Genomic DNA, 14,441 nt, shown 5'->3' on the forward strand with positions numbered 1-14,441 from the left:
GAAACCTTAATTTTTTTTTTTTTTGGTCATGAATCTCCATTCTCTGTCAGTACTTTAAACAAAATTTCACTCATAAGTTTTTATTTGGTCCTTTCCTAAAATGGATGTGGCTGGCAAATTGCATTCAAGTAGCTAACATTGAGATTGTGAGGTCTTTGGAGGAACATTGAAATTCTGGTTATAGACTGAAAATCACTACAAAAACTTCAAGTATGTGTATGAAGGAAGAGGAGGGAGGCAGCATATCACCAATTAGTGCATTTAGCTACTTCCTTTTTTGAGTTAAGCAGAAAGAATCAATTATCTACTTAATACTCTCATAAAACATGAAAACAAAATACTGATTAACCAAAACAGGAAAAACATTTTAAGTGAATAACCTTTCTTTAAGAAACACACCCTCATAGCATTTATTACATACAAGCAATCAAGCTAAGCACTATAATACAAAATTTTATTAGACTCAATATAGAATTTTATCAGACTCTGACCTTTAGCTGTTTATTGTCTAACAGGAAGAAGGGATAGGTGTTAAGAGAGAACAATAAAGTACAAAGTAACAATTCACAGAGAAGTAAAACACCGCACTGAGAGATCAAAGAAAGCAAAAGACTACACAGAGGAGCAGTCTGAGATGATTAGGAGGGATTGAGATTTATGGGATGCATTGAGATGTTCGATACTGGACATTCCAGTGGGAGGAAATACTACCAATAATGACTAGTAAGTAATCTATTATGTGAGGATGTCAACTGTACATGAAATGAGCCAATGCAAACTGAACTCCAGCCTAATCCCCATGCCCCAGAAAACAAAACAAAACAAAGGAAAAGTCATTTCATCAAAATATTTGAGGTTTTAAACGTAGTGTCACTATAAGAAAATTTCAAAACAAATGTATAGATCAATAGTTAATCAATTAAACAGTACCCTTAAAAGAAGCTTTTTTAAGAAAACAAATGTATATTTTTGATTATACTATTAAATAAGTGTTTCTAAAATAGGTCAGCATGGTTAGGTCATCCCTGTAATATCAGAGCTCTTGGAGGCTAAGGTAGGAGGATTGCTTGAGGCCAGAAGTTTAAGACTAGTCTGGGCAACATAATGAGACCCCATCTCAATAAAAAACAAAAAAATTAGCTGGGCATGGTAGCACATGCCTGCAGCCCCAGCTACTTGGAAGGCTGCAGTAGGAGGATCACTTGAGGCCAGGAGTTTGAGGTTACAGTGAGCTATGATCACATGACTACACTCCAGCCTGGGCAACAGAGTGAAACTCTGTCTAAAAATAAATACATACATAAATAAAAACTAAAGTAAAAAAGTGCAGAATAGAAGTATTCACAATTGAATTTACAAGTATGTAATTACAAGGAAATTAAAAAGGAGAACAAAGACTTTTGTATAACTTACCAACATAAAATGAGCTGTTGGAATGCAATAAACTTTCAGTCCATAAGCGACAAAGTTCACTTTCAGTCAGAGCTTCAACTCCATAACAAGCTTGATACTCTACTTTTGGTAGTACATAAACTGGAAATTGCTGCAATGCAAGATTATACTTTTTCAAAGCACTACTAATTTACTATTAATAATAAATACATTTGCCTATCCAACTTTGCTACTTTCAAAATGCTTTCAGGTAATCTTATTTCATCCTTTCAGTTACAGCAGGACTCACACTGTAAGATGGATACATTCAAGCCTGATGGATAGAAGAATGTCTGGTGCCAAAAGTTGGATGGATAAAAGAGATCTCTCCTCACCATTCCCATTTCAGACCAAAATTGACATATCTCCCCACATAGGCAAGGTTTGATTTGTCAGGGAATGTGAATGACAGCAGAATCCTTGCAACAGAGCCTATCATACATAGTCGCCCAAAGGCTCAAAGCTAGATGCTGGGAAAGACTGACTTTTTTACTAGTCATTCCCAAGAGGATAAAATGGTAGAATATTTTTGCTCCTTTAAAGCATGAGTCACACTGTCTCAGGCTCAAATACTCTGAGCAGCTTGTTTCATTCTACAAATGAAAGAGCAATAATGCCTACATTAAAACCTGTTTGTCATTATCTTCAATTTAACGGCTTTATTTCAGACATGAACTATCTAACAAATTATCCATCCAAATTCACTGGTCAGGACACTACATAAGTAAAATGGCTGTACCTATTACTGGTCTAAGGGAGCATAAGCAAAGAAATAGATGTTATTCACTGTGCTTATGCTATATCTTCAAAGAAAACTCTACTCTTAACAGGAGTCTATTTCCAGTTGCAGAAAGAGAAACAGATGATTTAAGGTACTTAACTTGCACTGATAAGGCTAATTAGTACTTCTGAAATTATACTAAGATGTTACCATTTACAGATTTGAAAATATTTCATCAATATTTCCTAATTCTTGACAGAGTGGGCTTGGCACAATGCTGGTGGTAAGAACAATTCAAATCCACTAATATTTTTGTTATCAACTGTAAGTGCAGTTTCATGCGATTGCCCCTGAACTATGTGCATGTGAGAAATCTGGAGATCTTGTTAAAATGTAGAATCTGGGGTAGAGTCCAAGGTTTTGCATTAATAACAAGCTATTGTTCCAGGGACCATATTTTCAGTAGGTAAGGCCTCCAGCGTGTCTTCTCAGTTAAAAACAAAATTAAATGGGATTAGGATAATTTTATCATTAAAAGCATTTTACTATATAATCTAGCAAATGGTTATCTGCATGTGATTTAGTCTCTTATAACTTTAGAGCAAATACAAGGTCGAGATAAAGAAATTTGCTCAGGCTGGGTATGGTGGCTCAAGTCTGTAATCCCAGCATTTTGGGAGGCTGAGGTGGGAAGATTACTTAAGGCCAGGAGTTCAGGATTAGCCTGGAAAACTCGCAAGACCCTGACTCTATAAAAAATTAAAAAAAAAAAAAAAATTAGCTGGGCATGTGGCACATGCCTACAGTCCTAGTTACTCAGCAGGCTGAGGTGGGAGGATCATTTGAGCCCAGAAGTTCAAGGAAGCAGTAAGCTATGATTGTGCTACTGCACTCCTGCCTGGGCAACAGAGCAAGACTCTTGTCTCTTAAAAAAAGAATGAATGAAATTTCCTCAAGGACACATAGCTAGTTTATAGCAGAGTTAAGAAAAAAGTTGACTGAGAAAAAGGATCACATTTCTGGATCAGAAATGGGTAACAGAGTTAATTTCACATATTTTTTAAAATTTAAAATGTATTATTTCTGAAAAGCAAATACTTTGGGAGATTTTCTTTGATAAACTACTCTATCTATAAAACCAAGTCCTAAAACCAGTTTTAATTTCTGTATGTATTCTACTGCCATCTCCAGGAAGCCAGGGGAAAAAAAGGCCTGAACATTTCATCTTTGCTTAGTATCCCAAAATTGAAGTAAAAATTTTATGGATAATCAAAATTTTCATACTATAAAAATAAAAGTTACTTTTTTTTTCCCTTGGATAAGTGGCTCCCCAAGTAAAAGCTTTTCTTGCGTTCTGTTCCAATTTTTACATCAATAAAGCCACTTAGGATACTGGTTTATGAGACAGCATAGCTAATAGATATTATGAATCATCCAAAGTCCTGGGGGTGGATTTACATAACCATGTAACGGGACTCAGAAAATCCTGGTTTTATCTTGGTGGTCCAATTTAGCTTTATTATTATTATTATTTTGTTTTGAGGATGGGAGTTTCACTCTTGTTGTCTAGGCTGAGTGCAATGGCACAATCTCAGCCTCACTGCCCCAACCTCCGGGCCCTCCGGGTTCAAGGTTGATCTCCTGCCTCAGCCTCCCGAGCAGCCGGGTTTAAGGTGCCCACCACACCCGCGCTAAGTTTTGCTATTTTTTAGAAGAGATGGGGTTTCGCCAATGTGGACCAGGCTGGTCTGCAACTCCTGGGGCCTCAGGTGATCTACCTGCCTCGGCACCTCGGAAAGGAGGCTGGGATTAGAGCGTGAGGCCACCGTGCTTGCGCCTAGCCTCTTTATTTTATCTCCATCACTTTAGACTGGCTGATGTTTTAAATTCTCCTTTAAAGTGCAACTCTTACTAAGCAGAGTTTTGGTAAGGAAACATAAATGATACTGGAAACTAAAATGACAACTAAATTGAAGAATCGAGGAAAAACAAAGAAGAGATGAGGTTCTTGGACAGCAGAGGTTGAAGAGACTTCAAGTATTTCAAAGCTCTATTTAAGCAAGTTGGTTTTTAGGTAGGAAATACTAATGGGGGATGTACTTTTACCTAATTAGTTTAAATAGTACTACTTACAACATTTTCTTTTTTCTCTTTTTTTGTTTGAGACGGAGTCTCACTCTGTTGCCCAGGCTAGAGTGCAGTGGTGCGATCGCGGCTCACTGCAAGCTCCGCCTACCGGGTTCACACCATTCTCCTGCCTCAGCCTCTGGAGTAGCTGAGACTACAGGCGCCTGCCACCACGCCTGGCTAATTTTTTTGTATTTTTAGTAGAGACGGGGTTTCACTATGTTAGTCAGGATGGTCTTGATCTCCTGATCTCGTGATCCACCCACCTCAGCCTCCCAAAGTGCTGGGATTACAGGCATGAGGTACCCCGCCCAGCCCAGTTATTCTTTAATATGATACAGTAGTCAGGAAGTACTCCACAAGGATCAGTACTAGAACATCACTAGTCTGGATTCACCTGATCCCTACCTCAAAACACACTGACATTCAAAGTGGTCAGTGATGATTCTTATTGGGTAGTAAGTTAGATAACAAGAGACAGAGACACCAAAACTTGTTTTTTTAAATGTGTACTGTGACAAATATATACAACAGAAAAAATCCTCAAGAAAAATTAAAGGAAACACACTTTAATATTACATACTCAGTTATAATATGGAAGATTCCCTTTATCAGAATTCAGCAGTTATACACAAAAAAATGCAAACTAATCTGAAAGAGAATTTCAAATATGAAAAATTATTAAAAGAAGTATTTACTCAAATTGCAGCAATACATTTTTTTCCTGAGGAAAATATTTATATCAAACCCAAAAGAAACAACAGGGAGAAAAAGAAAGGAAGAGATTTGGTCTTCTAACAATCCTGAAAAGACCTTAAATGTGTGTGAAAGGCCATCTTTCAAAAGTACTACTTGGACTTCTAAAGTAAGTCAACAAGAGCCCCAAAGTAAGACAGAAAAGAGCTCGAGTTCACATGTAATAACGGAAATCCAAATTCCCAGAGAAAACAGGAATATATGTGCCAATCTAGATGTAATCTATGATGATGCAGTTTTTTATAAAGTTGTTATACAGGTGGAGTATCCCTTATCTGAAATGCTTGGGACCAGAAGTGTTTCAGATTTTGGAATATTTACATATACATAACGAGATATCTTGGGGACAGGACTCAAGTCTAAACACAAAACTCATTTATGTTTCACACCTACCATATACATAGAGCCTGAGGGTAATTTAATACAATATTTTATATAATTTTACAAATGAAACCAAGTTTTGACTGGATTTTGGACTGTGACCCATCATATGAGGTCACGTGTGGTGGAATTTTCCACTTGTGATACCATGTCGGAGCTCAAAAGCTTTCAAACTTTGGAGCATTTTGAATTTTGGATTAGGGCTGCTCAATTTGCATATTCCAAGCATGAATGTTACTGGCATTTATGACTACTATATAGAAACACTTTCCCTTATTAAAATTGATCTCAGTATTTTAGTAAAAAAAGAAACAAACAATAAACAAAATTCAACCTGAAGATACTATTAAAATGGCATGTTAAGTATCTGTTGATTATTTACGTGATCACATTCTAACTCCGTAAAGAACAACTTACTCTTCTGATTTTCTTCCGTTTTTTAGAACGTGGTCTTGTCTCTATCCTCTGGACACTGCAGCGTACGAGTAACAACAGGTCTTGCAGGCTAAATAACTTATACACAAAATTTCCTTCCTGAGGAGCTAGGTATTCCGATGTATCTTCAACATAGTCCTGAAGTTCATACGGCAAACCTTTAAAAATAGTATTTCTTATTTTTAAAATACATTAGCTCTTCACCCAGCATAATCAAGGATATAACAATTCAATTACCTATTTTTAAACTTCTATCATCTTTAATTTTCTACTTCTCTGCCTAATGGACCCTCACACTATTACCATTTCTGTTTACTTTTACTGGAACTGCAGTAAGAGCTGAAATCCTAGCTTTAAGGTTCTTCTTCTTTTAACCTTCACTAACTCTAGGCAAAGTATAAATTCGTGAGACAACATACAATGTGAGAAAAGAAAAGAGTTTAAAAGTAATGCTATTCCTCATCTAGGCAGAGCTGAGGAGCTGCTTTATTTCACAAAACCAAAAAGTATAAAACTGCAGTCCAACACCAAGTATAAATAATTTTTAAATCAATCAATGTTTATGATTATTCTGGACGCACTTACCCTTCATCAGTTTGACAAATCACTTTACTGTAGCTTAGCAGTCACTGTACATGTTACATAAACACAAGTCACAAGACCCATACGCCTTTGTATACATATCTAGAGAGGACATTTTGGAAGCTGAAATACTGATCAACAGACTGAAAAAATGAAATATCAATGACTATATGACAATTACAAAACAGGTTGTAACAAAGTAAAGGAATGAGGGAGAAAAACCTAAGGAAAAAGAACAAGTAAAATGCTGTAAGCTCTTCGTAAATATTTACTTACGTCCTTTTGGCTTCTGAAATGCAGAAGGCCATCCAGATTTCGGCCAACTAGAGGAGTCTGAAGGACCAGACAATTGCTCAGAAACAGAAGCCTGTTTAGAATTTTCTAAATTCATTAAGGGCAATTCAGGTACTTTTCTGGAAATTGGCTTTAAGAGCTCATCCTGCATTTTTAAAATCTCTCCAACTGGATCAAATTTTTTATATACTCGTTTGATAGGTTTTTTTAAAACACATGACTCTTCTGGACTACAAGCAGTATTAGTCTGGTTTCCTACAGAAGCCTGTCCTAAAGAATTTGGACTAGCTGGTCTAGAACTTAAGTTAGAACCCACAGCAGCTGTCTTTCCATCACTATTATTTTTATACTCTGTATCAATGATTAAACACTCCTCATCTGTATCACTGCTGCAGAGAACTGTATCTTCAGTCTTAGCCGCTTCTGATCGAACAGTCTTTTCCTTTGAGCTGTCTAGGTTTTCCAGAACATTAGGTCTTTCACCATCAGCATGTACCATATGTACAGTCATATCATTTTTATTAGAAGTTTCAATTTCCTGAGAATTTTCTAACTGTAAGGCATCAGATGTTTTCAAGTCACTATCTTGCATCAAAGGCTTGTCAGAATTTGATACCTTTTCACATGATTCAAATCCCTGATCATCTTTATTTTTGCACTCCTCAGGGCCACCATCCATACCAGTGACCAGCTGTTTCTCCTTTTGCAATTGTTCCATGAGAATCTGAGATAAACTTCTAGAATTAGCAGAAATGTCTGGTGCACTTGGTGCCACAGTTGTAGTTCCTGCTTTGGGGGCTGTAGGAGCATCTGTCATTTTAGGTACTGTGGAAGTACTGGCTGGACTTGGTGACTTTGATGCTTTGGTGGTGGTTACTCCAAAAGTTTCAAGTTCTGTGACATCATCATCAAAATCCAGATACAAGTTTTCAAGACTCTCAATTTTTCGGCACTCATTGACTTCACAGGACATCTGAAGTAAATAAATTGGTAAAGTATTAGTAAAAATTTCAAGCCACCCTACCTATCTCTTAATGTCCCTATCCCTCTCATACATACTTCACGCTCTTTTAAAGTAGAAAGAAAAGTCTAACGGTTGTAAAAGGTTCTTGCTTAAGATGACAACAAACTACTACCAACTATTATTAACCTTATCTTCCCATTGAAATGTTCATGATAACAGGCAAATTTGCCAAGTTGTAATAGCACAAGAAATGGAACATTTACGAACTACCACATCTCAAGAGGAATTTCAACTAATCAAAAAAAAAAAAAAAAAAAAAAAAAAAAACCACAAAAAAGAAATGTAGAGCCAAACGGGAGGTAGATTTTCATTTATGTCTACTCTATAGACTCTTGGAGAGACATTTGGTTTTAGCTGACCAGGAGGAAAGTCCCTCTGCCATTGTGAGGGCGCTGCTTTCTAATGTGGCCAGAGAAGTGTCGCCAGCTTCTGGTGCATGCTTAGTATCAACCAGTGACTTTCTTTCCACAACTACTCAGGAAAAACAACTCTCAGCAATAAAAGATGGGGCAGAAATGGACAGAAGGTGGTTTATTATAGTCTGAGACATGAAGTCAAAATGTTGTTTTCATGTGCTGTTTTGGTAATGGAAAAGCTACACACAGCTTTAACTTATACAGGAATACACTGTCCCCTCTACAAGGAGACAAGTACCAGAAGATCTCTCTTCAATTTGACAGAGCACCTTAAATACCATAGAAATTTGGTAATTGGTTATGTACATCCACTAGCCTTACAGTGCAGGATTTAAGAGAAAGGTTCTAACAGTCATCAGTATTGAGTAAGAAAGATCAACTCATGTAAGTTACTTAACCTCGCTGAACCTCAGCTGCCTCATCTCTAAAACAGGTATAGCAGGGGCATCTTCTTGGATTTGTTCTAAAGATTAAGTGAGAAATTATATATAGAAAAATCTCTTGGCATAGTGCCTGTCACATAGTAAGTAACCTCTCAGTAAATGGTAGCTAGTGAATGGTAATTCCTACTAAAAGACTACCAAATTCAGTAAAAAATTAAACTATATGCTGCTTATGTGAGGCATTCCTACACAAAAAGGTTAAAAACAAAACAACTACAGATGCCATCAAGAGATAAAAAGAGGAAGAACAGCAGTGTGTTAGACAAAGCAGAATTCAAGGCAAAAAGCGTTAGATAGAAAAGAGAGAAATGCTAGTTTGAAAAAAGAGAAAATCCATGATAAACAGATAGTGGTCATAAATTTTTATTACACAAACTGAAAAATAAAAGAAAAAGTTGACAGAAACACAATTATACTAGGTCAATGAGATACTGTCTCTAAGTAAAAAATAAAAATACAGAAGGTATGAATAATATTAAATAATGAGAATATATACGAAAGATTGAAAATATATATGTAAACAGATTACAAAGATAAACTTTTTCCCTTCCCCCAAGAATCCAAAGGGCATTTCAAAAAATGGACTATAAATTAATATACAAAGAAAATCTCAATATAGACCAAAGCAGAATCTGATAAAGTCTTATTCTATGTTCAGAAGGAAATAAAATTAGGTATCATTAAGAAAAATGTTAACAAACAATAAACTCAAGCACTTGGAAATTTAAAAACATTCCAAATGGTTGGACTACACAAATCAAAATAATTACAGAATACTTAGCAACAAAAATTAGGCTAATAGACATTAAGAAGTATAATAATTTGAGGCTACAAAAAAATGCGTTATCCTCCTCTCATTTTTAGTTACTTTCCTAGGTGTCTGAAGACACCTGTAATGCAGAAAAAGCATTTTACTCCAAGTTCAGGGCCTGAAAACTCAGGCTACAATCTCAGAGAAGGCTCATTTACTTCTGGTTCACCCTGACTCCAGAGATGCAGCCCCTTTGGGGTCCAGGCCCTTGGTGGAAAACTGAACTTTTCCTTTTATCCCTCTAGTCTTATGATGCTGCCAAAAGCACAGTTCATTTTCTTCGTTGCCTCTTTAGAACTGGCAAATATAATCCAAGCCAAAAATGACCCTAAGTAACAGGCTGACCTTCTAGGAATCCTATCTTCTTCAGTACCTCAGCCCTGTAATTCCTCACTATCTTGTTAGCTTTTTGATGCTTCTAAGAAAGACATTTTAATATCTGTCCAGCTTTTTTAGATGTCATCAACAAAAGAAGGGTCCAAATTACCTGGCCTACCATTGTTTTTTTTTTTTTGAGACGGAGTCTGGCTCTGTTGCCCAAGCTGGGGTGCAGTGGCCAGATCTCAGCTTGCTGCAAGCTCCGCCTCCTGGGTTTACGCCATTCTCCTGCCTCAGCCTCCCAAGTAGCTGGAACTACAGGCGCCCGCCACCTCGCCTGGCTAGTTTTTTGTATTTTCAGTAGAGATGGGGTTTCACCGTGTTAGCCAGGATGGTCTCGATCTCCTGACCTCGTGATCCGCCCGTCTCGGCCTCCCAAAGTGCTGGGATTACGGGCTTGAGCCACTGCGCCCGGCCAAGGCCTACCATTGTTGAAAGAAGTCATTGTCAATTTTTATCCTTCTTCTACCTCATGTTTCTTCTTGTTACTGCCTGACATTCACCTCAATATAAGTTGTAGGCAGAGTTTTAAAAGTAAAATGTGTAAGAAGAAAACAAAAGTCAAAAGTGCTTTATGACATGTGTATCATAAAATACAAAAGGCAAATGGCAAAGAGAAAACATAAACACATATAAAACCAAAAGGCCAATATCCTTAAAATTGTATGAGCTCTTAAGTACAATAAAAACATTTCTATATTTTATTTTAAAATTTTGTTTGCTTCCTCATTTTACTCAAGTCTCTGTTCACATATCCTGTCCTCAGAAAATGTGATTCATGATTCTTAATCATGAATATAAAATGACCCCTTCCCCACCCATATCTCTATTTCCCCTTAGCCTACTCTATTTTTCTCCATAGCATTTACCACTACCTGCTTTTTTACTGTATTTGGGCCCTCTACCACTTATTTAAGGTCTGAGGGAAAATAGGTTTTGTTTTTATTTACTGCTGCTTCCATAGAATAGTATCTGCTCAATAAAAACTTATGGAATGAATGAATCAAGTTCTCTATAAACAATGTATTTAAAATCATGGAAAATATTTTAAAATACAGAATAATAAAAGCTAATATTTACAGAGTGCCAAGTGTTACTCTAAATGCTTTGCATGTATAAATTCATTTAAACCTGAACAATCCTAAGAGTTAGGTAATATCATGATGCCCATTTTACAGATAAGCAAACTAGACGCAGAGTTATTATGTAATCTGCCCAAGGTCACACAGCTACTAAGTATACTGAAGATTAACAATCTGGCCAAATACTTTCTGTACTTTTCACACTTAAAAATTAAACTCATCTGTTTAAAAATTAAACTCATCTGTACTCATCACACTTAAAAATTAAACTCATCTGTTCCTTTTCACACTTAAAAACTTAGATATGGGTCAGGTGCAGTGGTTCACACCCATAATCCCACCACTTTGGGTGGCTGAGGCGGGTGGATCACCTGAGGTCAGGAGTTTGAGACCAGCCCGGCCAACATGGTGAAATCTCGTCTCTACTAAAAATACAAAAAAATTAGCCGGGTATGGTGGTGCACACCTGTAATCTCAGCTACTCGGGAGTCTGAGGCAGGAGCATCGCTTGAACCCAGGAGGCAGAGGTTGCAGCTAGCAGAGATTGCACCACTGCACTCCAGCCTGGGTGACAGAGCGAGGTTCCATCTCAAAAAAATAAAACTCTTAAATACGAATGAGACCAATTAAACAAAACCTCACATTAACCACCACCATCAATGAGTTTTCACTACATACATAACTAAAAACTGTGCTCACCCTTCAACGTAAATTATCAAACTTAACCCTCATAATAACCTTGTTAAGTAGGTACTACTTGCTTTCATGTATGAAAAGAGAAAACTGAGGCTGAGGGAGGTGAAGTTAGTTGCCTAAAGTCTACCTAGACTTGAAATTCAATTTAAGTTTGAATCTAAAGCCTGTATTTTTAACTACTAGGTTTAGGGATTTGCAATAAAACTTTATGCTTCAAAAGAACAAACAAGTACATTCCCCTTAGGGGAAAAAAAAACATTACATACATCCATTTCAGATATAAACTCTTCAGGTTTGTCCATAAAGACTGCAGAGACTGGAACAGATGTGTTTTTGGACATCATAAATTTTAATGGAACTTCATGAAAGACTTGATTTCTCTCTCTCATAGTCATTTTCTTTTGGGGAAGTGGTGAATTAATATATATTACTTTAACTGGTTTTGAACCTTAAAACAGAAACCAAAGAAAGAGGTGATTAGTATCTAATCATGATATATTTTTTAAAAACAAGATGTATGACATAAGGATCACCAAACAAAGAGACACAGGAGAATGGCAGCACATGTCCCATATATTTGCTACCCTTAGACTAGAAGATATTAAAGTCCTTTAGAAATCTAAGGGCAAGAAAATCCAACTGGCAGGAGAAAATGTCTTTCTAACAATGTTTAAAAGGATTTCTGGTTTTACTGTTATATTCTTACTGTCATTATTACTCAGTTTCTTATAGGAACTTGCAAAAAATGATGAAATATTTACCACAGAGAATATATTACATTTAACTCTAATTTGTAGTTTTGTTTCAATAGACATAATCTTTCACTTATTATATTTATGCTGTAACGTATATTAATTCTGAAAGATATTTAAAAAATAAAAAATTAAATATGAATCAATACAGGAGGGAAATAATTTCTTATATACAGGAATATGCAAAAATTTTATTGTCGAAAGAAAGACTACCCTATGCTTATATGTATAGACTTACTGTAATTCCAAATTCCAGTAACAGACAAGTAAATAAGTCATGGAAATTCACCCATTTGAGGTTGTCTACTAAAGTACTACATTCCTTTCATTTCCGTGAAAAACAGAACCTGACCATTTCATGTATTTCTTGGCCACCCTATGCCATCATTTTGTGACTCTCACCCTTAAATATGACTACAGGTGCTACAGACCTAATTAATTCATTTAGTGGTGCTGAGCCTATAGTAGCTTTATACATAAAAAATTTTACTGAATGTAAGTGTCAAACTTACATCCTCCTTAAATCAGTGCTTTGATATCTGACAACTGACCACCTATATTTAGACAGCTGAAATGAAATGGTTCCAACCTCTTTTTTTTTTTCTCTTTTTAAATTTTACTTTAAGTTCGGGGATATGTGTGGAGAATGTGCAGGTTTGTTACATACGTATACATGTACCATGGTGGTTTGCTGTACCTACCAACCTGTCACCTAGGTTTTAAGCCACGCACGAATTAGGTATTTGTCCTAATGCTCTCCCTCCCCTTGCCCCCCACCCCTCGAAAGGCCCCGGTGTGTGTTGTTTCCCTCCCTGTGTCTATGTGTTCTCATTGTTCAACTCCTATTTATGAGTGAGAACACACTGTCCAACCTCTCTTTTTTGACAGCATTATTTGACATAGCAAATCACAAACCTGCAACAGGTATTACTTGAATAAACACTGGAATTTCCCACTGTTCCTTGTACGTTGGTCCATGATTATTTAATAAAGTAAATAATGATTGACTAGTTAGAGCTATCTGAGGGTGGTATCTGGAAACAAGCTTCTCTGCATTTGGATCTTTACTAATATCCTGAAAAACAACAAGTAATTTGTTACTTGGTTATACTTATTGAAAATTTCTTCAATAAAGTAAAGAACAAGAAAAGTCAGAAAGGAGACTTTAGGACAATCGGGTTAGATATATTTTGTGAGATATAAAAGATTATTTAGGAAGATCCAATGCTGCCTTGGTACTTACATAATGCATAGCTTCAGCTGTTTGTTCTGACGTTTCGATGGTAGATATATTGTCTTTTGAGAGCTGCAATTTCATAGGCATTGAGGGAAATACTGTTTTCACATATTTTACACTGCCCTAAATATGAAAAATATTAATTATTTTATTGCAAAAATCGCAATGTATTTTTTCTAAGTATCTTTCATCATATGAAATTGTTAACTTCAAATTTTGAAATTTATCATTCTACTAAATGTAAACATCAGATTTAGAAACTTTATGCCAAGACATTAATGTTTTTGCTTGACAACCACTACCTGTGGTTTTTTCTTTTTTTTTGAGACTAAGTCTCTCTCTGTTGCCCAGGCTGGAGTGCAGCGGTACGATCTCAGATCACTGCAACCTCTGCCTCCTAGGTTCAAGCAATTCTCTCACCTCAGCCTCCTGAACAGCTGGAATAACAGGTGTGTGCCAGCACACCCAGCTAATTTTTGTATTTTTAGTAGAAACGGGGTTTTGTCATGTTGGCCAGGCTGGTCTCAAACTCCTGACCTCAAGTGATCCGCCTGTCTCGGCCTCCCAAAGTGCTGGAATTATAGGCGTGAGCCATCATGCCAGGTCAGTTTCATAGAATTTTTCCTGCCACTTTAAAGTCTATCTTCTCACCGGGCGCGGTGGCTCAAGCCTGTAATCCCAGCACTTTGGGAGGCCGAGACGGGCGGATCACGAGGTCAGGAGATCGAGACCATCCTGGCTAACCCGGTGAAACCCCATCTCTACTAAAAAAATACAACAAACGGCCGGGCGCGGTGGCTCAAGCCTGTAATCCCAGCACTTTGGGAGGCCGAGACGGGCGGATCACGAGGTCAGGAGATCGAGACCATCCTGGC

At 36.8% G+C, this 14,441-nt stretch overlaps 1 protein-coding gene and 1 long non-coding RNA gene across 6 annotated transcripts in view; one reads left to right on the top strand and one right to left on the bottom strand.

Moving 5' to 3' along the window:
• LOC108523781 (uncharacterized) overlaps positions 1-2,140 on the top strand; it is a 22,384-nt gene extending 20,244 nt beyond the window's left edge. The window contains exon 3 of the long non-coding RNA XR_001883893.1: positions 1,666-2,140. This is a non-coding gene — a long non-coding RNA (uncharacterized LOC108523781). The remainder of the gene's footprint in view (positions 1-1,665) is intronic.
• The window catches only part of ICE2 (interactor of little elongation complex ELL subunit 2), a 59,636-nt gene that overhangs the window by 21,015 nt on the left and 24,180 nt on the right, over positions 1-14,441 (bottom strand). For all 5 annotated transcript variants that reach the window (XM_017864535.1, XM_017864543.1, XM_017864528.1 and 2 more), the window contains 6 exons: positions 13,573-13,689; positions 13,245-13,404; positions 11,844-12,025; positions 6,710-7,700; positions 5,834-6,009; positions 1,414-1,543 (listed from right to left, as the gene is read on the bottom strand). In XM_017864535.1, coding sequence (XP_017720024.1) covers positions 1,414-1,543; positions 5,834-6,009; positions 6,710-7,700; positions 11,844-12,025; positions 13,245-13,404; positions 13,573-13,689 — 1,756 coding nt within the window. The remainder of the gene's footprint in view (positions 1-1,413; positions 1,544-5,833; positions 6,010-6,709; positions 7,701-11,843; positions 12,026-13,244; positions 13,405-13,572; positions 13,690-14,441) is intronic.

The sequence above is a fragment of the Rhinopithecus bieti genome, unplaced genomic scaffold, assembly GCF_001698545.2.
Source record: "Rhinopithecus bieti isolate Rb0 unplaced genomic scaffold, ASM169854v2 scaffold_2723, whole genome shotgun sequence".
In the NCBI taxonomy this organism is placed as follows: Eukaryota; Metazoa; Chordata; class Mammalia; order Primates; family Cercopithecidae; genus Rhinopithecus; species Rhinopithecus bieti.